Genomic DNA, 25,194 nt, shown 5'->3' with positions numbered 1-25,194 from the left:
GGCAGAGATCATGTCTGGCTCACCCACCATTAAATCAACAGGGTTCAGCCAGTGTGGAATCAGGTTCTCAGTGCAGAGTCACCAACTGGAAATGCACCTCAAAGCTTCCTCTCTCACCGTGGGAGTTGGGGGGAAAGAGATACAGCTCCTGGAAGCGGCGGTGAATCATAAAAACAATGGGACAAGGGCTGTCGTGAAAGGTGCTGCATGTTATGTCTGGGAAGTAGGGCACTGATGGCGGGGCCAGGACAGGCTTCTTCTTCCATGCCCACCTTGGTGGCATCTCAGGAAACCTAGCTGAGTCCTAGTGCCCCCACTCCCAAATGGCTCCCTTGGCTCGGGCTGTCACACTTAGCAACTGAAAACAGAAGATACCCAGCTAAATTGGAATTTCAGATAAACAACCAGTAATTCTTTAAGTGTGTCCCATGACATACCAAATGGACCAATTACCTTGGTTCAGGCTTTGTCGTTAATATTTGTTACATACTTAAACATTTATCTGAAATTCTGACTTAACTGCATTTTATCTAGCAACCCCATGTAGGTACCCTAAGTTGTTGGGAGGGCTGTTATTTCTCCAAAGGTGCTGAGAACGATGCCCCTGAGAACCAAGGGGACACTGAAAAGGGCCAACTACAGTCCCCAGGGTCTAAGGAGCAGGGCCTGGCCCAGAGAGAGATGAGCAAGGAAAAGGCCGAGGGCTGGCCATGGCCTAGGGAGTGGGGTTCACGCGCTCTTCCTGGCATGGGGAGGAATGTGGAGCCCGCCCCAGCTGCTCCCCATTAAGCAGAACTGGCATTTCAGAGCACGTCAGAGGCGCTGGCTCCCAGCCCTGGAAGTCAGCATCTGGCCTCTGAGCCAGCGCGGCCTGCCCAGCCCCAGCCCGCTCACCTCAGTGGACCCTGACGGAGGGCCCCACCAGGCCCATTGTCATCCTGCCCGGCTTCAATGGGGCCATTCAGGGGCTTTGCAACAGGCCCCTCTGGAGGGCACTTCCTCCTCCCCCTCTGGACCACCCTTGGCCACAGCCTTCGCCTGTGTGGGTGGGGGGTCTGGCTGTGGTGAAAGCAGCCGGCAGCCAGGGCAACATTACTGAAAGCCGGATTGTTTACAGAGGGCACGGAACAGAGTCCCCCCATGTCACGGGACTCTGGGTCGCTCTGCCCACACTGTGCCCCCTCACCCCACCCGAGGCAGCCCCGCTTCCGAGTGGCCCGCACCTGAGGACAGAGCAGCAAGGCCTCTCCTACATTCACTGAGAAACAGAGGTGAGTGGTTGGAGCCAGATAAAGCGAGTTCAAGCCCAGGCTTTGCCAGGTCCTCGCTGTGCAGATCAGGCAAGGTGCTTCACCTCTCTGGGCCTTTCTTTCTCCATCTGTAAAATGAGACTAATGATACCTACCTCCTAAGGTGCAGATGGAAGGGGATAATTCACAGAAGCATGGAGTCTGATGCAGAGCTGCTGAATAAACATTCCCTTCCCCTCTTTGCCTTCTTATATCTAGCTTTTCCTGATCCACAGAAGACCCCAGAAAATGTGCTCTCCAGTGACCAGCAGATCCAAAGCCCACGGATGGGGATATCTTGGTTCAGACTTTATCAAGAGGACACTGGCCCTTTGCAGACCTGGGACTCCAGCCGAGGCCCCTCAGCTCACCCGGTGCTCCTTTTGCCAGCCCACTCCGGCATCCTGAGTATCTTGTATCCACTTTGCACTTCCAGATCTCCTGCCCCAGGTTGCTCATAAGCTCTGACTTCTGAATGAGCACACAGAACAACAGATGCCGAACTCTCTGGGCACTGTCAGGCAACTTAAAGGCAGCCAGCTTGGGCCTTAAACAGAGGACAAAGGGACACACACTCTGGGTTCATGACCGCTCAGCAGGCGTCCTGGCTAACCCTTCCCGGTGGCCAACATCCCAGGGTACTGCCCACCCTGCGTGGCCACACCAGCCGCGGGGGGCAGGGAGAAGAGCCAGGGCTCTCCGGTCACCGGAGCCCTCTGCCATCTGCTCACCACATATTCAATCCAAAATATGCAGCCCTGTCGTCTCCGAATCCTGCACGTATGCATTCAAACCTCAGCTCCTCTCACTCTAACTAGGACCCTGTTCTCGCCTGCCCCACTCACCCGGCTCCCCCTTCTCTTAATCATCCACTTTGATCTTTTACTCTGGACCAGCCTTTGTCAGAGCAGGGGCTGCAGACCATCCTGTGCACCTCTGCGTGGTCTTGCCTGTCAAAAATACAAATGCATGGACAGGCCTTGCCCAGATCTGCAAAATCAGAGGCTCTGAGTCTGGGGGGCCCATTTAACAAGCACCCAGGCAATGCTGCTACATACTGAAGTGCAAGGATCACTGTCGTGGAGCAAAAGAGGCATGCCTGGCATCTCTCTCTGGCCCCATAGGACCTTTCTTTGCACACTCCCTTTCCTGTTAACGACTATTACAAAGAAAGCATTAATTGGTTTCCTTATTGCCAAATTACACTAATATAACTGTGCGCTGCCCTCTCATTTCTCGATTGCATTCCACCTTGGACTTACTTGAGAGGTTTCTATCCATACATTAGGGTACAGCAAAAAATAGACACACACACATCTGGGACCTAACATTTATGGAGAACTCATCACATGCCAGGCGCTTGCCACATTCTTCATATAATTTGTGGCACTGAATGCTCAGAGCAGCCCTGAGAGGTCACTAATCTCACTAATCTGCCCTAGAGCAGATGAGGAGGCAGGGGCAAATCTAGCAACTCATCTAAGGCCATATCCTGTGTGGACAGAGCCAGAATCCAAACCCTGGTCTGTGTGGCTGGGACCACCTGCTCTTACCCACTTCATTCTCCTGCCTTTTTTGAGGGAGCTGGTCTCAAATCCAGGAAATTGCTCCCCTAAGTGGCCTCAGGATCCGCTGCAGAACGCGAAGAACTACAGCTGTCGAAGCCTCACCCCGGGCCTGCATTTGTGAGGGAAACATCTGGACATGCGTACTGTTTTAATAATGCCACATGTTCCTGGCAAAGAGCCAACGGCTATGTGCCTGGGTTACGCAGCTTGTTAAAGTAGGGTCTAGAAGGGGAACTAAGTCTCTTGACTCCAAGAACAGTGCTCCTTTGGCCTCCCCACACTGCCTGCCTACTGCTAGGGTGCTGCCAGGGCTCAAAATAGATTTCCTGTGGCCTCTCAAAGAGCATTTGGACATACACATCTTCATGCACACACACGCATTCCCGCGCGTACATGCATCCAGGCATGCACACACAAACCCCTTCTTGGTGTCAGGCTCATTGTCTTCCAGGCACAGGGCAGTTTCCCTGTCCCCATTCAGGGCCAGGTCTGGACTTGAGGGTGGCTGGGGATGCCCTCCTGCATGTGGCTGGGATGGGATTATGTGAGACGGGTCTAGAGGAGCTGGGGATGAGGGAGAAAGCCACCTTCCTTCCTCCTGCAGACCCCCAAGAGGTCACCAAGCCTCTTCCTCGTCCTGCAGTGGCCCAGGCCTGACTGAGATGAGTGTGCACAAGGACGGGCAGTTTCTACGGCACCAGTGACCATGGGAGCAGCTTTTAAATAGCCCTGCTTTACATAGAATGCAGCAAAAAAGCTCCAACATCAGATTAGACAATAATTTCACCAAACAGCCTGATTCAGAGGCTCAGTTAATCTCCACTCTTATCAATGGGCTTTCCCCACATCAATACATAACCGCAGCATGATTGAAAGAACTGCCTCCACAGGCAGGCAGATTGCCTGGGCACAGCACCTGCCTATTGCGAAGGCTTCCCTAGGCAGAGCGGGAGGGCCCAGCACCACCACTGCAGCGAGCCCCTCCCCTTGGTACCCGGAGACATCCTGCCTCCTTCCCCACCACGTGCTGGAATCATGCAATGCAATCTTCAATCACAATTCAAGGAGAAAGGGAAGGAGACTTCAAAACAGCAAGGGATTGTGGGAGTCGGACTCCGTACAGCTGTGGGAATGGCTGTCCTCCCTTTGCTGAAGGGGCTAGAAAGGATCTCACAGCCCATCTGGAGAAAGGCTGGGATGGAACTGCCTCTAGCTCCTGGAAGGTGCCATCTCGACCAGCCCAGAGCACACCCAGCAAGGTGGAGAGCTGCGGGCCTCTAATCCTGAGCTCCCACGTCAGAGACTAGATCTCCCCTCCTCCTGCAGTTACCCAGAGAGATTACAGCCTCCTAACATGCTGACCAAACAGCTGCAAAGCCCAGTGCACAGGTAAATGAGATGTGGAGTGGGCATGGATTCTAGAAGTCTCTTTTATGATACCCTCCTCCTCTAGGGCTGCCCTGTCTATCCCTGTCATCCCTAACCACAGGGTAAAATAATTAGAGGCGATGGGGTCTGTGCCTCCAGACAGAGGTGGTAACTGAGTACTTTATAGTAAGGGGGCTTCTCTTAAGTACTACTTCTGAAGGGCTAAGGGCTTAAGTGCCCCTCTGCTTCTTAAACTTTAATTTACCTATGACCTAGGGGTCTTGTTAAAGTGCAAATCTAATTCGGAAGTCTTGGGACGACGCCCAAGATTCTGCATTTCTACCAAGCTTCCAGGTGATGCCATTACTACTGGTCCACAGACCATACCTTTACTAACAAAGGTTAAAGCACAAAAAGAGGAAGGAAGGAAGGAAGGAAGGAAGGAAGGAAGGAAGGAAGGAAGGAGGGAAGGAAGGAGGGAAGGAAGGAGGGAAGGAAGGAAGGAGGGAAGGAAGGAGGGAAGGAAGGAGGGAAGGAAGGAAGGAAGGAAGGAGGGAAGGAGGGAGGGAGGGAGGGAGGGAAGGAAGGAAGGAAGGAAGGAAGGAGGGAAGGAGGGAGGGAGGGAGGGAGGGAAGGAAGGAAGGAAGGAAGGAGGGAGGGAGGGAGGGAGGGAAGGAAGGAAGGAAGGAGGGAGGGAGGGAGGGAGGGAAGGAGGGAGGGAGGGAAGGAAGGAGGGAAGGAAGGAAGGAAGGAGGGAAGGAGGGAGGGAGGGAAGGAAGGAAGGAAGGAGGGAAGGAGGGAGGGAGGGAAGGAAGGAGGGAAGGAAGGAAGGAAGGAGGGAAGGAGGGAGGGAGGGAAGGAAGGAGGGAAGGAAGGAAGGAAGGAAGGAAGGAGGGAGGGAGGGAGGGGAGAGAGAAGGGAAATGGAAGACAAAATGAAACCAGTGCATGTTGGCAAACCCAATTCTTACCCCCACATTCTACTGTGGGCATCTCAGAGCCAGCCCTAAGCTTGGATAAAGTAAGAGTCTGTTCAGAGGGTAAGAATTCCCCAACCTAAGCAAAACTATTACTCTTTCCCAGCCAACCTAACTCACCCACATCTTTGTGTTAAGATGCTGACATTTGTGCTAAGACACTCACCCACCCTTTGCACTAAGAGCCCCCATAAAGAAGCAAAACTGCCAAAGGATGATAGTTTGACCAATTAGTATCTTAAGGGACACAAGGTAGATTTGTTAGTGGGGTCTGAAGAAATAGTATAAGAGCCCTAGGCTGGGAATCATACCTGGATGCTAGTCCCAGCGCCACCTGAAATCTTGCACGAGTCCCATCACTTATTCACTAAACATTTAGTAAGCACTTACCATGTGCTGAGGATACAGCTGTGAACAAGCTGAACAAACCCCTTGTTCTCATGAAGCTGAAAGTCTAGCAGAGGAAAGCATATAATAAACACACAACATGCCAGAGGACTGCTCTGGTTCTGGAGAAAAATAAAGCAAGGTAAGGAGATAGATATCAAAGGAAAGCTGCTATTTTATATAGGGTGGTCAGAAAGGGTCCCTTTGATAAAGTGACATCTAAGCAGAGACCAGAGGTAAGGGAGTAACCCTTGTGAATATCTGGGAAGACATTTCAGGCAGAAAGAACAGTAAGTGCAAAGGCCCTGAGGCTCAGCTTTCTCATCTATAAAATAAAGGGCTAAGAAAACAAGGTCTTTGTGATATAGCTCTAAGGTTCCCAAGTCTGCCCATCAGGAGCAGGAGAGGCTTTGCGGTTGGGGGAAATGACCTGTCCTGTGTGCCTGGGTCAGGGTGGTGAAACCAAGAGGACACCTTCCCAGTCTCTTCCATTTTTAATAATCCTGTACATCTCTCTTTCCAGCTCTGTTTCAAGGAGCAAACTACCAGTTGTTTTTAAGAAACAAAAATAATCTGCCCTATTAAGGGTGAGATATTTTAAAACCACTGAATGGATTTTTCCTTCCCTGCTCTTTTATATTTTTTTATTTTATTTTTTTATTGATACATCTCCTCTCCTTCCAGTTCTAAAATAAGCACCCTGTCTGCCCATACACGAATCCAAAGGCAACACACTGCAGATGGCGTGGGCCTGGGGAGAGCCAGATGGAGGTCGCTTGGAAGGCCCTAGACCTGGAGAATCCACCAAGGCAGCCTGGCCAGGCTGGCCTCACCCAGGGTCTGCTTCCTCTGAATCCAGGTGACGAGACGCTCTTAAAAACAGCAGTGGAATGTGGTGAGAGTTGGCATTTGCAAATGACAAATTTCTGACCGAATTCCAGTTCTTTGGAATGGAAAACCAGCAGCTTCCTGTTACAAAATGTACCAACAGTTCATGCCTAATACATGGGTGTGGGCAATTCATATATTTCGAATCTAAATTTGGCTAAAAATATAACAAAGCTGGCATATTTTTAGCCAGGTAAACATTTCTAGGGACTAGGTCAAATTTATATTGGTTTCTGCTCTGCAATCCAGAGAAGGAACGATTCTAAATGAGCGAGAAGCAGGGACCAAAGGGGAAAGTCACACAGGCCACCAGGCAGTTGGGAGTCACTGATTCTTGGTGACCGTGTCCAATTTGGGAGTGCTTCCCAGGCTAAATGGTTTGCCCCTTCCCATTAGAGAGGCAGCACCTTTTAAAGAATGAAGAAGGCCCACGCTGCTTCAGAAGGCAAGCCTTACTTGAGTTTTACTACCTCTCACTCTGGAGACCTGTAAGCACATCACTTGCCCTCTGCGTGCCCTCAGCTGTCCGTGTCTCTCCTCCCCACCCTCAGCCTAGAGTTGGGTTTCGTTAGAAGCGGCACAGAGGGAGGCCCGTGCAATGGGTGAAGATTCGGGCCCTGCAGATTCTGCCTGAGTTTCAGGCCGGGCTCTTCCGCTTAGAGGTGGGGGAACTTGGGCAAGTTGCTGAGGATCTACAGGCCATAATTCACCTGCAGAGTGGAGACAATCACTAAAGTGCCTACCTCAGAGGTTATTGCTTTTGTGATGAGGACGTTGGAAAATGCACAGAAGATACTTAGGAGACTGCCCAGTGCATAGTGAGTGCTCAGTAAACAACAGCATCTACCCCACACCAGGCATTCGGACACATGCTAATTGCTTTAATCCTCATGACCCATTGAAATGCTAAACTTTCCCTGGGGAAACTGAGGTTCGGTGGGTCTGCCTTGTCTAAGCTGCAGTTTAACAACTGTTTATTGAGCCTACAGTGTCCCAGGCCCCACACTAGCACGGGGGAAGCTAGTCGCCTGGGCGATACATGGGGAGGGAATATTTTAACCCGGGTCTCTCTGACTTCTAGCTTGGGGGGGTGGAGGGGGTCTAAGAGGCTGGACAGAAAGAGTGGGGACATGAAATCAGAGTTTCCATACTGACTCCATGTGGTCTTGGTCAAGTCACTGACCTCCTCTGAGCCTCACACATAACATGGATGAAATGCCACCAGTCTTATCACATTGTTGTGAGGCTTAAATAAGATGATGTATGTAAAGTGGCCCATGGGGGGTGTTCAGCGGTGGTCTCTTGCTACAATGACACCATCCACATAGAGAGCCTGGTTTTCTGGTCCATTAAGCCAAATGCAAATCTTTCTAATAGGCAGGGATTAAGAGTACTTTACGACTTGGTAGGAGGGGAAAAGAATATATGGTAGGGCTAGATCCACTACTCTAAACCATCAGGCCATTCAGAGCGGACCCTCTGACCACCATGAGTGGGGTGGAAAGAATACTGGGGCCAGAAGATGGGAGGCCTCAGTTCCAGTTTTGTTCTGCCCTCATTGCTGGGTGACTGTGGGCAAGTCGCACCCCTCTCTGGGCCACGGTTTCCCCATCCGCAACAGAGCTGTGAGAAGAGGTGGCCTCCTAGGGCTACACTGGCTCACGTGTCTCAAGTGTCTTGTCCAGAGAGGCGCAGATCACTGAGCAGACATCCCAAGCCCGGTTATTCTAAATCTGGTTTTGTCACCTAAATAGTGCTTTTTCCCCCCAGAGCTGCCTTCTTCTGTCCAGAGACAGTTAACGACCAAAGTTCCCACACCGGAAGGTCTAACAGCTCTGGAACACTTGTGGCCCACACATTTTGACGTAAACATGCGTCACTCCCAGGTCTGAAAAGAATCAAAGCAAATCAGCATGAAATGGGGACTGTCTGCTGAGCTGTAGCCAAGCGGCCCGTGGCAGGAGGACAGGAAGAGAAGTCTCTCAGCTGTTAAGCACATGGACCCCGCTGGGCCCCACAGCACAGGGGTGACCTGGGGGGCGGCAGCCACGGTGGTGAGAGAACAAGATCGTGCCCAGATTGCAGCAGGATGTGGGCAAAAGCCAATGGGTCTCCTTGTTCTATAAACGTGGAGCCTTTAAAGACAGGCTGCGACAGGCCCAGGAGGCCAAGGCCAGGGAAGTGGGGAACAGGCTCCAAGGAGAAGAGGGTTTGGACATTTGGTTGTCTAAAGCTACACCTCAGTACAGAACTCAGGCCCTCCTCCAATTACTGGCAGAAGAAGACAGTGGCTAAGAGGTCTTGGAATTAGAGAGAACCAGGTTTGAATCCTGTCACCGTCTGTGGCACCTGTGTGGCCTGAGTAAGTTCCACGCCCCCTGCCCCCACAGGCACTCTCCCTAGTGACTCCTCCTTTTTCTTCTTACTGGTAAAACAGGATCAATAGTGGCTCAGAAAGTTCGTGTGAGGATTGAATGAGATTATGTATGGAAATGGAACATAAATGATTGCTGTCATCATCATTCCTGGAAGGCTGTCCCATCCTGGGACTCTCTAAACCCTCCCCTTTTCTTCACCAGCTAAAATCCTTCAGAACCCTTGTCAGGTCCCCCTTCCAAAGCTGGGCTCTGTGTGTGTGCGTGTGTGTGCGTGTGTGTGTCTGCCAAACCCCTCCGAAGCCCGCGGTGTTCTCTCCCCCTCAACCCCTCCAGCCAATCATACAGTCATTGTCACATCCCGACAGATCTCCCATTGGAGCAGCCAGACCGCTTAGACATTACAAACAGCCTTCCATAAGGGAATCTGCCTCCTCCTCCCCAGCCAGCCCAGGTGCGCTGCCCTAAGACCCGGTGTTGGAGAGCTTGGATGCTGGCCTCAGCCAAGGTTCAGGTCGCCCTCTCTGTGTCTCCTACACTTGGCCACCCACCATCACATGACCTTCTCAGTTCACGTGCCAGGAGGGAGTTCTGCAGAACACATGGCTTAGCCACGGCCTCATGAGCGCAGCTGGCGCTCCATATCTACTTACTCCTGTTTTTCAAATCTTTCTTTCATCTTCCCGCTCCCAACCCTCTTTTCGTCTGCAAATTATAACTAGGAACCTACTATGTGCTGACCCCGTCTTAGCAGAGATCAAAAGAGACACATCCCTGATCTCATGGAAGCCATGGTCTGGCTAAAGGAGCCATCACAGGCCAAGCTGTGGGGGCTATAGAGCAGACTATGGGAGCAGAGAGGAGAAATACTACCACGGTGATGGTGGAAGGCTTCCTGGAGGAGGTGACACAAAGCCTGAACTTGAATGGGGAAAGGATGGGGAGGATTTAGCCAGGCAAAGGAGAGCTAAGTAGTGGGGACAGGAAGAGCACTGGAGCAAAGAAAGGAGCTTGCTCCCACTCGTGCTCCTCACCTTCTCACTGCTTAGATGAGTAGGACTCAACGAGGGCTTTTAAAACTTTTTAAAATTTCCTCATTAAAAACAATTTCTTTTATACTTTCAACTTTGGAAACATCTTAGATTTTTAGAAAAGATGATCAAATCAACTTGGATCTTCATGATTCCATAAAATGTCAGCAACTATTCTCATGAAAGAACAGGAATTAAGCCAAGATTCTCACACTACACCAGAAAGGAGATAAGGAGTCCAGATCCTAAACCCAGTGAAATAAACTTGGCCTGGCTATTTATTGTCAGTGAGTGTACACACACACACACACACACACACACACACACACACACACACACCCATTGTCGGTGAGTGTACACACACACACACCCATTGTCGGTGAGTGTACACACACACACACACACACCCATTCCCATCTCATTTATGTTCTCATGGGTACACAGTAGATTTCAAGGGGAACTGCTGATGTGTACTCTAGCCAGAACTTTGTTTTGTTTTTCAACATTTTATTTTGAAAAATTTCAAACAGAAAAATTGAAAGAATTGCATGTGTATCTTCACCTAGATTTACCAGTTGTTAACATTTTATGACACTTACTTTCTCCTCTCTGCAGATATACTAACCTTTTGTTCCCCTATTTGAGTTAGTTGCTGACACCAAGACACTCTCTCTCTAAATATTTCAGCATGTATCTCCCAAGAAAAAAGACATTTTCTTATATAAGTTCAATACTGTTTACATCGATAGAATAACATTCTCTTGTACACCATCTGAATTCAAGTATCTCCAATTGTCTCCAAAAGAAACTTCCTAGGATTTGTGGTTTTGCTCCTCCAGGTTCCAGGCAACAACCTCTCACTGGATTTGGTCATCATAGCTCTTTGGTCTCCTTTTCTATAGTAATTCTCCATCTACTTTTATTTTTTTTATGACCTAATTGTATTTATTTATTTTATTTTATTATGTTATGTTAGTCACCATACAGTACATCATTAGTTTTTGATGTAGTCTTCCATGATTCATTGTTTGCATATAACACCCATAGCTCCATGCAATATGTGCCCTCCTTAATACCCATCACCGGGCTAACCCATCCCCCCACCCTCTCCATCTACTTTTTAAAATTTTTTGTCTTTCATGACATTGTCAGTTTTGAAGATACCAGGCCTCCTGTGTTATTCAAGAATGATCCATAATCTGAATTTATCTGATTGCCAACAAATGATTCCAAACAAATTCCCCATTTTTCCAGATTTATTTATTTATTTATTTATTTATTTATTTATTTATTTATTTATTTATTTATAGCACATGCATATGCACAGGGGGAGGGGCAGAGGGAGAGGAAGAGATTCTCAAGCAGACTCCGCACTGAGTGCTGAGTGCGGAGCCCGACACAGGGCTGGATCTCACAACCCTGAGATCATGACCTGAGCCAAAACCAAGAGTTGGTTACTTAACTGAGCCACCCAAGCGCCCCCTCAAATTCCCCATTTTTCCCTTCCTCTCTCCAGGATCAGCCCTGCCAGCTACCCAGTGAAAACACTTATTGGACGTTGTGGCCTCAGAGCACTTGGAACTTTACAAATCCCAGAGGGGTTTAACTGATATTATTAAGCAACTAATATTTATTTAATATTGAAAGAATATTTTCAATATTTCCAAACCTTAGGGGTGGGAGGGAGGAGTCAAATGTCATATGTACCAAGCCCAAGGAAATTTTATAGCAATTTACTTTGATTTAGTATTAACAATGGCTTTTCAGGTATTTTTTTCCAAAGTGCATTTACACTTGCTATTTAAGAACTTAAACTTTGGGGTCAAGGGGTGCCTGGCTGGTTCAGTTGGTAAAGTGTACAACTCTTGATCTCAGGGTTGTAAGTTTGAGCCCCATGTTGGGTGTAGAGATTAACTAAAAATAACAAAATCATGAAAAAAAAAAGAACTTTGACTTTGGGGTCAAACAGATATGGGCTCAAATTCTGGATCTACCACTTACTAGCTACTTGGAAAAGTGGCTTAACCTCTTTTGGTCTTGGTTTCCTTAAGGGGTATTTATGGCCAGAGTCTCAGTCCTAATAATCGCTTCCGTTAAGCTTCACAAGAACCCTTCAAAAAAGGTAGAGCGAGACTGATCCTCTCCATTTTATAAGTCAGGTAACTGAAGCTCAAAAGACAATGTGACTTGTTGAAGGTCATGCAGCAAAGCATCCAAAGAGATACAACTAGAACCAAAGTTGCTGACTCCCAGAGCTGTCCTTTCCATTTCTCTTCAGGAAGTAGCATCTTCCTCCTCAGATGTTGTGAGGCTTAAATAACATGATACGTGTCTGGTGCAATGCATTATTCTAGTACAGAGGCTATGTTCAGTCAGTGTCAGTGATGTTAGTATCATTATTTTTACTTTGTCACACTGCTGTGAGTAACTGATTTTGTTCAAAGGCCCCAGAAGAAGTCTGGGAGCCAGGCTCATAATTATCTTGACTTCCACCAAGGCAGGGCGGGCGTTGGAACAACCTAAAATTCACTGAAGGTATTAAGGTTTCGCTTGGAAGGAAAGACAAAATATTCTGAGGCTGTGGGGCCATTGTTTGCAAAACACAAGAGAGGGTCTGTTTTCCTTGGGAAAAGGACACTAAATCATGAGTCATTCTTTAGGTTGTATGTGGGTGACTTGAGGTTCCTGAGAAAACTTTTGTGTTGCTCACTATTGTCATGTGTGGACTGAAAAACGAAAAGCCTGACCCAGTTTTATTCCCCAAATCCCATGACCCATTCTGCCCAAGACATTCTAGGAACACATTGTCCATCTCCTTGAACAACGGAACCAAGAGACAGAGTAGCCATTGAAATTGACCCTGAGGCAATTAGTAAAACACCGTTGGGCAGCCGGCCATGCCTTGGGGCACCTCAGTGACCAAACTGATCACAAGGCCCAGCTCCCACCATAATGATGTCAGCCACAAGGGAAGAGGGCTTTCCTTCTGCCCTCGAAACAAAAAGTAGCCATTCAGAAGCCCAACCAATGGGATTGTTCCCTTCTTGGTCATAATGGCAAGGCCATTACATTGTCCAGGGCCTATAGGGCTGGCTCAGGCAAGGTCTTACAAAGAAGGCTTCCTATAAGTTTGGTTTGCAGTAGATCCCCCGGCTTGGCTGGTGCTATAGGGATGGTGTATCTAGAACCAAAATGTGGAGGTTTCATTTCACAACTCTGGATATGACTCATTTAAGGGACATTGTTCTTAATTTACTCTTGCTCCCCATTCATCTAACCAAAGCCCTGCTCTCTTCTCTGCTTCCATGGTGCTAGTCGTCTGTTCTTCCATGTAATCAACTGTGTACTTGGGAGGCACTTGAGAGACAGGTAGGGTGGAAAGAATGTGAGCTTCTGATGAGGCAGATCTGGTTTCCAAACTTGGCTCTGCCCTTGCATAATAAAAATAGGCAATACCACGTATTCTTTGCTTATTAAGTGCCAGACACTGTGCTCAATACCTACCTGTACCCGTTTTTACTTTATAGGTGAAGACGCTATCATTTTGAGATGTGAAGTAACTTGCCTGAAGCCTGGATTCAAACCCTCGTCTGTCCCTCAGTGAAGCATGATCTACCATGTAAAATGGCCTCCGAGTGCAAACTCCCTTTGCTCTCAAGCTTCCTCATATAAAATGCATAGACTACGTTACATTTTACCCATTGCTTGCGTCTCAAATTATATATAAACAAACATATATACAAATATATAGAACAAATATGTATATAAAGCAATAAAGAAATAGGTATACACACAAAACAAATACACAAAGCAAAGATATATATATATATAAAGCAGCAGAGACTACCTGACACATAATAGATGCTCCAGAAATGCTCCCTTCCTTGCTGCTCAGGCAGATTCTAGGAAAGAAAAATCTCTGACCTCAAGCCCAAATCTCACTGGGTGGTTCAGCTTTTTCAGACTAGCTTCCAGATCTTCTCCAAGTCTTTATTAAAACACCTCTCTCAAGGGGTGCCTGGGTGGTTCAGTCATTAAGCGTCTGCCTTCGGCTCAGGTCATGGTCCCAGAGTCCTGGGATCGAACCCTGCACCAGGCTCCCTGCTCCGTGGGAAGCCTGCTTCTCCCTCTCCCACTCCCCCTGCTTGTGTTCCTGCTCTTGCTATCTCTCTGTCAAATAAATAAATAAAATCTTAAAAAAAAAAAAACCTCTCTCAAGGCCACATCTCTTATGTCATAGAAGTAAGTAACATGGGACACCAAGATTTGGTGCCTCAGTCTTGGTCACAGAGGAAGAGAGTGTGAGAAGTGGGAAGCAAATCTAGCTATTCCGAAGGCTGGAAATTGGGCTGTAATTCCTACAGCCTGGCCTTTGATGTGTGTGCGCTTACATGTGCTCATTACTTTAAGCTGTTCCATGTGTACGTATTTGTATATGTGTGTGTGTGTATAAATGTGTATATACACATATCCAGAAGTAGATGTATTTATATACACACATAATGATATCCTAAATAAGCCACCCCTCCCACCTTTAAAGTGTCTTCAGAAAATTAACCCATGGAATAAGCAACAATATGCGAAATATAAACGTTCTTGCATGTTGGCGGATAACCATGCTATACATTCCCCTCTAAGAATGGAGAAAGAGAAGAAAGGGTATAACACAATAGCAGAAAAATGCACTAATCAAATCCATAATCAACTTTGATGATGGAGCAAGGATTCTAATCAAAACACAATGGGGCAAAGTTGCAACAGGTTGTAAGCTTGGAGCTGCACTCTCTTCCCAGGCGCCTCACCTGCTCTTTCTTTTTAAACATCTAAAACAGCCACAGAGGATGTCAATCACTTCTAATTACTTTTTTTAAAGAAATGAGTTGCAAGTTGAACACCAGGCTCCTAAAAACAGGAAATTTCAAAGTCTTATATATATAATTTTTTTTTCCTACAGCTGCTTCTTAAAAATAAGCTAACCTCTCCTCAAATAGCTCATGTGCATTCCTTATCTGAAGGTCAGCCGGCCAGGGTTTCTGAACTAACGCAGAGCATGCCTCTAAAACAATTCTTTGCATATGGTCATAATTTATACACCACGTTAACAGAGCAGATGCTATAAATGTTCACTCTTGTGGGAAGGCCTAGGTATCCCAGCACGAGCAAGGGAATTTGGGAGGGATGTGTGGCTGCAGAGCACAGGCCCCCCAGTTGGGGGAGAGCCCAGCTGTAGGTCTGGGGAGAGGTTCAAGGTGAGGGGCCCGGGGAGCTGACAATGGGGCTGCACCTAAGAGCCGTTTGCTGGCTACCTTAGGTCTTTTCACACTTGATGGACATGGAGAGCCGGCTTGGGAGGAAAGGGTTGTCACTGGCTGAACAGAGTTGCTGCATAATAAAAGAAGCCTCCCTTCCCCTGTAACTACCATGTTGACTATTCTGAACCCCAAGCTAATAACAATAATCACTGTCACTTTCCCAAGAGTCTGAACCAGGTCTTTATGGATACCACCTCCCAGCTTCTCCTAAGGAGCCTGCATATGCAGAATTCTTATCCACCAGCCAGCAGGCAAAGCCAATCCTTCAACTGCCAGATGCTTTTGTTCTTCTCACCACCTTTTAAAAAGAAGATACTAGATACAGAGCCAATTACCTGTTGCATGAAAAGCGCAGCTTCCCTTGGCAGGTAAAATCATCTGTTCTGTACCACAGCATGGCCCTGCTCCTCATCCTTCCCTCTCATGGTCATCTCACCTCCGCTTCTCCCCACCCAGCCAGTCCTGCCCATCTGAAGGCCAGCCTCCTCCAGGAGGCCATCTGGATTTCTCCAGCCATTATGGCCCTTCCCTTCCTTCAGGCCCCCTAGCATATCTTTCAACCCTCTCTGTATTGTGTCCTATTGCCCTTGGTACATCAGTTACACCTCCCAACTAGGCTATAAAATCCCCAAGGCCAGGCCATGTCTTATTTGCTCTGTGCACCGGCCAGAGTAAAACGATGGAGGGAGGCAGCTATGAAGGCTGGGAAGACCACCAGCCTTGACGCTAACCCAGCCTGAGCTGAACTCCGTTCCATCATACCGAAGCAGGATGACCTGGAGCAGGGTACTCTACCTTGCTGAGCCTCACTCACTCTTCTGGCTCAACGGGTAGAGCTGGGGTCTTACCGGGGCCTGCAAGTAAACTGGAAATCTGTGGTTATCTCTCTAGAGCACAGAGGTTAAGGGCATGGATCCCAGAACCAGACTGTTCTAACTCTACTTCTGCTACTCACAAGCTTACTGACCTGGTCTTTGCCTCAGTTTCCTCATGAGCAAAATGAGAATAATAACACTTATGTCACTGGATTGTCAGAAGAATCCAAAGAGGCTTTTTATGTACTAGTCTTTAAAGCAATTCCTGGCATGTAGAAAGTGATTATATTATTTGATTTGCCATTTTCATATTTTTAATTTGTCATTATATTATTTAACTTGTCACTATTATGTTATTTGACTGCCATTATTATATTATTATTATAGAAAATTATTGTTATAGAAAATGTCATGTCTGCTTTTAAGCAGTACTGTGAGGATGAAATCATATATAAAGAGCCAGGCACTAAAGTGGCTGTACCCTTCCCTCATCTTCAGGCCATGCCTGGTACTAATAGATGCTCTGTAAATGCTTGTGAACTGATTAGTACCTATTTCAAGGGCTAGAGAGATAAGCTATGCCTCTCCTCACTTACAGGCTATTAGATCCAGGTTCAACATGCCTTATCTCTTGGTTTAGCAATATAAATAGCTAATTCTATTAAGTGTTCCTTATTCGCCAGACAATGGGCTAAACACTTCACATGTTATTCTTCTTAATCCTTACAATTTGTATGGTTGCTTATGCCCATTTTTACAGATGGAAATACTAAGGCCCAGAGAGGTTAATTGACTAGGTCACCCAGCTGGTATGTGGCAAAGACGGGACAGCACAGATATCTGCCTGACTTTAAAACCTCTGCTAGTGACTGCACAACCCAGCCTTCTGCCAAAAGCTCCCTGAACGAAAGGGAGAGTCAGAGGCCCCAAGATATCATCTGCCATATAACTCATCATCTGACTATCTTCCAGTGATAAATACCAGGTTTTGGATTAGGGACTACAGAAGTCAAGCCAGACACAGTCCTCAAGCCTGTAATAGGGAGACTTTCCTGGATGGTGAATGGGCACCATGTTAGAGTGAAAGGAAGCCCTGTCCAAAGAAGGGAAAACCGCCTTTGCCAAGGTCACTTTGATACCAAGGTGGGGCAGTGAGAAAGAGGATCTGCCGCCTGCCTCAGAGAAGAGCCCTCAGGAAGCCCAAATGCGGATAAGGAAAGAGGAGGCTGGTAAAAAGTAGGGCAGTCCCTCAGGAAATAGCCAATGTCCTCAGCAGTCCATCTAAACCATCCTCATAATCAGCACACAAGGTCCCACTGAGGGCAAGGCAGGGGCAACGGGGGCATTCTGGGGACAGTGGGCCAAGAGCAAGAGAGGGAAACTGAGCCTTGAGGGACCACGACCCTGCCAGCCCCTTTAGCAACAGCTGGAAAACATTTTTTTTCAGAAAAGAGGGTGATGAATCACCTTTCCAGAACCTGCCCACTGCAAGTCCTCCAACAACGTTTGTTAAATATAGGGTCAAATGGGCAAAGGCAAAACAGCTGCCTGGGTAGAAACAATCCCATGTCTACTTTCTCTCTCATTCCTCAGGTCCTCCTCATCAGGCTGGAAGGGTGTGTGTCACATCCCAGAGTCCCTGCTCTGGCCTCCTACATACCACCCAACATACCTCATAAGCCCCACCTCCAAGGATGGAGAGGAAAACCTCACAAGAATGTACCCCTGAGCTCATTCTCATTTTGGAGCCTACCGGACCAATCCTGTGGCTAACAGCAGAAAAAGAGAACAGAGGGCAAAACTCTAGCAGAGACAGGCCCCCGGGAGCACAGGGGGAAAACTTGCCTTCCTCCCACACGCCATCACTCAAACCTGTCAGCTTCCAAAAATGTTTAGCTAGTGCAGGAGTGAGGGGCATGCTTATCAGTCTGGTGTGGGAGCTTAATCTGCTTTGAGGGCCTTCTCCAGCCCAGAGTTCCAAAAGTCTGCTTACAATTAGCTCCCAGCTCCAGTTCCTCCATCGGAAAGGCTAGCAATGTGTTGAGTTCTAGCCTCTGATCAGAGAAAGCTCCAGGAGAAGGTGGACACAGTGTCAGCAGAGAAGAAAGTGCCAACAAGGTCAGCTGGTCTGTTGCCACTTCCCTGACACCAGCCCCAAACCACCTCCCCCTCTGGCTTCCCGCCTCTCCTGACTGGGACAGTCACATCCGTCAGGTCAGCCTGTCCCCAAAAGTCCCTGCTGACTGACTGCCAAGAAAATACAGCATGCCCCGCTCCCTCCTACCAGATTGGGGGGGGGGGGCAGGAGCAGGGAGGGCAGGAGGCCAAGAGAACCTGATTGGCCCTTGCTGATTTCCTTAAAAGAGATTGCACGGCCAGGGCTTGTCATCCAGCCGAATTGGGAGATGCAGGCTCTGTCTGGAAAGGTAAAAGTCACCAATTCTCTTCAAGCCCAAGCCGTCCCCTATCCCCACACCCAGTCACCCGGGCAACCAGATCCGGGATCTACTACCCAGGAAGGAGGGGCTTAGCTTCCGGCAGCTATTTGGAGCGGCCACCCCCACCTCCACCCCCACCCCAGACGCTAGGAGTCTCCGGCTGCATGGCTCAGCCGGTGCACCGGGCAATCCTTAGGGCAGTCCCAGCACAGTGCCTGGAATCCTGTCGGCCCAAGTCACGGGCAGGGGCAGGCCATCGTCAAGCCGAAGGGAGCAGGTTGATTGCAACCCTCAGACCCCTTTGCCTAGGTCTTGCTGCCAGGCCTGGGGGCGTCGAGCCCAAGGAGGCCTCAGACCGTTCCTTGGCAGAGACAGAATCTCTGCAGAACCGACAGCCAGCCAGCCGTTGCAGCAGACACTGCCTTCTTGAGGCCAAGGTCTCAACATGCAGGACCTGATATTACCAGAGCTGCCCGTTTTTGTTTTTTTGTTTGTTTGTTTTGGGGTGTGTGTGTGTGTGTGTGTGTGTAAACACGCCACCCGTGCCCCCAGAAGGAAGCTGCGGGCGTGCCCACAGCCGGGTCTCTCAAAGCTCCTTAAGGCAAACCTCGCGCACCCGGCCACACCCACCGGCCAGCCCACTCTCCCCGCGCATCCCCAGATCTGCCAACCTAAGTGGAATGGCTCCCTTCTCCGCCCACCGGGCAGCCCTTTCCCCCATCCAACCGAGCCACCTTCCCCCCAAGAAGTATTCACCCACCCTCCCAGAACAGTGCCCCGGCACACAGCGCCTCTCACCTGGGTATCGAACCCGTTTTCCACCAAGCCGCTCTTCCGCAGCGGGAGCCCCTCCCCCGCCGGCTCCTGCAGCCCCTGGGATTTCAGGGGGATCTGGCTAGGGTAGGTAGTCTTGCTCACCTCCACCTTGCTTCCCAACTTGAGGTAGCAGGGCTGGGGGCCGGCCCGGGCTGGGGGCACGTGCAGGATGGGCGCGGCGCTGTGCACGGGTTTGGGCAGTCCCGACTTCATTTTGGAGGCGACCAGGATGGCCGGCATCTTCTCCCGGGGCTTCGGCTTTCCCAGCACGTCCCTGGCAGCGGCGGCGGAGGCAACCGCTAAAGGCAGCGCGGGTAGCAGAGCAGGCGCCGGGCCTCGGCCCGCGAGGCGCCCACCACCAGCGGAGGGAAAAAAAAAAAACAAAAACAAAAAACAAAAAACCCGGGTCGGGGAGCTCGCAGCAAGCCCGCGAGCGCGCCTTCGGGGTGCGGGATGGAGCAGAGGACTGGTCGTGGCGCTCAGCTGGTCCCACCTGGACTGATGCTGCAGCCGGGTTTCACGCCCCTCCTGGGCGGGCTGTTCAAGGGATCTGGGCGTTCAGGGGCTGTTCCCTCTTGCGATTCTCCTCCTGGGAACCCGATGCTTGGACGCCCATATTAACTTGTCACTGCATCTCCGAAGTGAGGAGGCCCCTTTGGAAGAGGAACGGCGGGGACGCGCGCCTCCCGCTCCGGGAGGCTGCGGGTGTGAGCGGGCGAGGGTAGGAGCGAGCAGCGGGGGGGAGGGAAGGAGCGAGCAGAGGAGGATGGAGAAGGAGAACGCACGGAGCCCAAGACGCCTCCACCAAGAGGCAGCTGTTGCCCCGATCTCGAGCACCGCAGTGTCACCCGCGACGCAGAGGCGCGGCGACGGCCCCCGAAAGGTCTCTCTAGGCGTGACAGTCACCACGGCTTAGGAGTCCCCCGGACAGATAGCACCTTAGCGCCAGCAGGTCTGCACATGCTCCGTGAACTAAAGCGCAGGAAGGCTGTGGCCGTGGGGCGCGGGTACCCGGACGCGCGGCTGGCTGGCTGGGCAGAGCTGCGCTCGCGAGCGGCGGCCCAGCTTCCCGGGGAGGCTGCGCTGGCTACGGGGCTCCGAGCAGGGGAGGACAGGCTGCGGCCCGCGCGGCTGCGGCGCGCGCTGACAGCCCGGGCCGCCCCAGCGCGCCCATTGGTCCGTGGAGGACCAATCAGCGCCTGCAGTTCTCTCTGCAAAGGGGGCGTGGCCTCAACTCCGGGGCCGCGGTCGAAACTCTGGGGCCGTGCTTGGCCGCCAAGTACAAAGCCGGCTGGTGGCTGCTCTGCGGCGCTGCTCCTGCCGCGCGCTTCCCAGTGGGCCGATACTCCCGCGTCCCCGAAACCTTCTTTTTTGAAAAATGCCCTTTCGAATGCAAAGGCCCGCCTCGGGGCCCCGCGGGCAAGACTCGGGGGGGAGTTTGTTTCCTTTTTTCAAATTGTTCTGGTCACCTTAACGGTTTGAATCTTCCGGAATCGCGCCCGCCGCCCTGCGGCCCCCCATCTGGACTGGGCAGGGCTGTTCCTCGTCTCCTGCGTTAAGGACTCGCCAGCCATTTCTCCTCTTTTCTGCCAGCACTTCCAGGCGGGCCGGGGGGGGGGGGGGGGGCCTCCCAAGAGCTTCCTCTGCAGCTTTCAAAGGCTGCCCTTTTCGTTTAACTCTTTGAAGTGTTTATAGGCAAATACAGTACCCAGGGAAGCCTCCCGCCCCGAGTCCGCTCCCGCTTGCAACCTACCGCGTACTCTGTCATTAGAGTGGCCGGAGGAAGCCAGGGAAGGCTCCATGACCCGGGCTGGCTCAGGCTAACCCTTGCTGCGTTTCTTGTACGAGCCCCTCCCTGTCCGCGCCTTGGACGCACTGGCCCCACAGGTTTCTCGACTTTAATGCGTCCGAGGATTTCTCGCTTCTCAGTTGCTCTTTGGGTTCCTCGCTGACGCAGAGTCTATGAGAATTGGAAAGCAAGATCCAAACAGGCCCAAACCCTCGCGGTTCATGGATGAGGAGACCCCACTCTGGAGAATAGCCTGGATTTAAACTAGGCGAGTTCTTTCATCAGACATGCACCCTTACAAGGCTTCGGTTTTCACTTGGAGTAAAGGAGGAGGTTTGACTACATTTATATCACGTGCTGTTGTTTGGATTAAATGAGATAGTGCATGTTAAGCATAAGTACCTGTCAGTGTAAGGGGTCCATAGATGTTAGGCATTATTATCCCTGTTATTAAATTACTGCTACTTGCCTCCCCAGTCATCTCTGCTTATAAGCTGTTTGTCTTTTTTCTCTGTCTCTAAGATAGGTTTTCCCTGTATGTCCACCCTGTAGCATGATTTACAATGCTGATAGCATTGATTTATCATTATCCAGACCAAAGGAAAACTGAAAGTTTTAAAACAACCTCTGAAAGCAGCATTAAGAAATGAGAAGGTGCCTTCTAACCCTGGCCTGCTCCCTCCCCCACCTTATCTTCCATCCACTCTATATAGTGCCTTTCTACTCTAGCTAGGCTGAAATACATAGTTTTATATATAATTCCAGGTATTCTCCCTCTCTCTCAAATTAAATCATACATGGTCTGTGTACTTAGCACTCAGCCCTTTGCTATCTAATGCCACCTTTTTTCATTTCATGTTTATTCTCAGAGAGTAAGCCTCATGAATTTAGGAACTGCGGTTTTTACCTTCATTCGAGTCTCTCAGCATCATATAATGCTATGGACAGAACAGCTACCCAGATTGTTACTGCATACGTGAGTGATAATAGCACCAATCCTCCAGGAGGAGAACCTTTTAGATTCAAGTACATAGTGTCATAAAAAATGTTATACTAGATTAAACCTTAGGACTCTCTTACCCAGAACTCTGGTTCATACAGATATACTAAGAGTTATGGGAAGATATTTGCAGTCTTCAACTTTAAAGTTCACAGAGATGCTCCGAAGTAATTCCATGACAGTGGTTCTCAAAGTATGGTTCCCAGACCGGTAGCAGTAGCAGCACCCGAACACTTGTTTGAAAACCCTACCCCGACCAACTGGACCAAAAGCTCTGGAGGTGCCCCCCCCCCCCCCGCCCCAGTCTAGGTTCAACAAGCACTTAAGTCAGTGATTGTGATGCATACTGAAGTTTGAGGGCTTCCACCCTGATGAATATATCCTGCACTCAGTGATCTTCCAGGGCGCCCTAAACCTTGCTCTCCTTAGGAATTACTGGAGCTCTTGCTAAAATACACATTCTGATTCAGTAGGTCTGGAAGAGGGCTGAGTTTCTGTTTTCAGAATAAGCTCCCACGTGATGCCCATGCTGATGGTCTGGAGAGCACACTTTGAGGAGTAAGGCTCAACATAGGTAACAAAAGGGTTTCATCCCAAGGGTCATCTGTAGTTAAGTGACTGTCTGTCACACTGTACATCCATCTAGTTCAGTTGGAAACAGAAGTCTAATCAATTAATAATGTCTGTCATGGGTGCAGAATAGAAATAGTGATAGATATGCTAAATATCTGCCATCTTTGATCTCCCGTTTAAATTATATTTGCTGCCCAGGTCATTTTTGGGGTTCTTAGACCCTCAACTATGTGCTCATATGAAAAACAGTGCATTCTTTTTAAACCTCTTCCTAATCCTCTAGGATTTGGTAAACATATGAGCATTCACCTTAACCCTTTCTGAGTTTTATAACTAAAGACTACTAATTTGTCATCTTTCTTGGTGGAAGATGAGTGAATCTTTTAGTCTATTTCCAATTTCTTTTCCTGCCTCCTCATCCTTTAATAATGTTATTTGTTCTTTCCTGGAACATTTTTTATCTTCCTTTATATCTTTCCTATTAATCTTCTTTTTCCTTATTTAAAGCAAAACAATTTATCTTCATAACCAAAGGGGGGAAAACTATTTTTTCCCCTGAGGCAAAAGAGGTAATTGCAAGATTCCTCCTTAAATAAGATCATCTCAAATTATAAAAATGCCCTATAAAGTTACTCCTTCCATATGTATGCTGTTAACATGAAAAAAGTCACTTTAAATCAGTGTTTGGCAAGCATTGGTAGCTAAAGAAGTTACTGGTTCAGAGAAGGGCAAACTGCTTTAGAAAGAACTATCCAGGTTTAAAAAAAAAATTTTTTTTTTAATTCGATGCACCATGGACAGCCCACCATTTACAATCTCAATGTTGACAGCCCTTCTCTCTTCTTCTTTTGTCTAACTCTAAACTTTCCAACTTATCCACATGTCAGTGATGGGCCAGTTTGAAGCTTACCACCAAAGCTCTCACGATCACTGAATCCTGAGTTCGGACACTTTCCTGGTTCTAAGCCATCCTCACATCAGGATGGGCCAGCTGCATTGCTTTCTGATCCTTAACATCAGCCACTGGTGATGAGTCGAGTGTGAATTGGGCTTCAGACCTGACCTGCAAGTGACCAGCCCCATCAACCCATCCTTCATCTGAGTGAAAGACCCCTCGCTGTGCCTGACCTCCCAAGAAGATAGTCCTGTGAAGAACTTGAAACATCAAAACCCAAGCCTATCACAAAAAATGGAAGGATCTTAAGAAAAAGTCAGCAGCCTCTTGAAAACCGTTGACTTTAGAAACAATGAAGGGAAATGTTGCAAGTCTTTGGAATAATATGAAGCATTTATGACTATGAGAGAAAAATAAAATCACACTAGTTTATTTTCAAAAAACACACTTTTCCTTAATTTTCTATGGCATGGGTTGGCAACTCATGACATATCTCAGAGATGACACAGATGCCCACATTTTGGGGGCGGCTGAATCGAGAACCTACCCATCTCAGACTGCAAAGAAGCCAGGGTATGAATCTCAGCACAGCTCTTTAGAAAGACAGCTCACCCTGCACGACACTCAAATAGGTAGTGGCTCTATCATTAATTCAATGAATAAACCGTTGAGAGCCATTTATGTGCCAGGCTTTGGGCATTATGACAGAGAGTAGATAAGAATAAATTCTTGTTCCCTGCTCTCAAGATTCAAGGAATGATGCACCTGCTGCTTTCCAGCCAGAGGATCACCCTTTTTCACAACCAAAAAACTGAAAGAAGTCACAATCTAGGAAGGGAAGCACACAGGGAAATAAATGACAAGTAGTAAAACGAATACTCTAATAGAAGCAGTGCAAAATAGAGTGCAATAAATGAGGTACTAAGGAGAATCAACTATCCATGAGGTTAGCAGCTACTTTGATTGATGAAACTTTCTTTTTTTCAAATGAATTGTATTCTTTATTATTAAGGGTGGTGAAAACAAAATATACACAGCCAATTCCTCACAATTTGTTACCTCTTACACTTAAAAATGAATTTTCTGTTAAAAAAATAATAAATATCGATCTACCCTGAAGAATTTCAGAAAAGTTTCATATTAAAAAGGCATTGATTTGCTAATAATGGAATTTTTTTTCTCTAGCTATAATGAAACTTTCTAACCAACAAAAAACTGAAGGGTAATGGAGAGAAATCTCCTTCTCTACCATTAGTGTTGAAACTCCAAGAGAGGGGCGCCTGGGTGGCTCAGTTGGTTAAGCGTCTGCCTTTGGCTCAAGTCATGATCCCAGGGTCCTGGAATCGAGCCCTGAATCAGGCTCCTTGCTCCGCGGAAAGCCTGCTTCTCCCTCTCCCACTCCCTCTGCTTGTGTTCCCTCTCTCGCTGTCTCTCTCTCTGTCATATAAGTAAATAGAATCTTGAAAAAAAGAAGAAGAAGAAGAAGAAGAAGCATCTGCCTTCAGCTCAGGTTATGATCTCAGGGTCCCAGGATCCAGTCCTGCATCAGGCTTCCTGCTCAGCGGGGAGTCTGCTTCTCCCTCTGCCTGCCACCCCTCCAACCCCCTCTGCTCATGCTCTCTCTGGCTCACTCATTCTCTCTCGCAAATAAATAAAATATTTTTAAAAAAAGAA

At 48.6% G+C, this 25,194-nt stretch overlaps 1 protein-coding gene across 9 annotated transcripts in view; it reads right to left on the bottom strand.

Moving 5' to 3' along the window:
- The window catches only part of NAV2 (neuron navigator 2), a 387,753-nt gene extending 367,426 nt beyond the window's left edge, over positions 1-20,327 (bottom strand). For all 9 annotated transcript variants that reach the window (XR_003517395.1, XM_027579102.2, XM_027579093.2 and 6 more), the window contains exon 1: positions 19,246-20,327. Coding sequence is in view for 8 of the 9 variants with exons in the window: in XM_027579102.2 (XP_027434903.1) it covers positions 19,246-19,503 (258 nt within the window). In the remaining variant the exon portion in view is untranslated. The remainder of the gene's footprint in view (positions 1-19,245) is intronic.
- Between the last annotated feature and the right edge of the window lie 4,867 nt (positions 20,328-25,194).

Source organism: Zalophus californianus, chromosome 11 (genome assembly GCF_009762305.2).
Source record: "Zalophus californianus isolate mZalCal1 chromosome 11, mZalCal1.pri.v2, whole genome shotgun sequence".
Classification (NCBI taxonomy): Eukaryota; Metazoa; Chordata; class Mammalia; order Carnivora; family Otariidae; genus Zalophus; species Zalophus californianus.
Note: the sequence above shows the minus strand (reverse complement) of the source record. Positions and strands in the feature narration are given on the sequence as shown.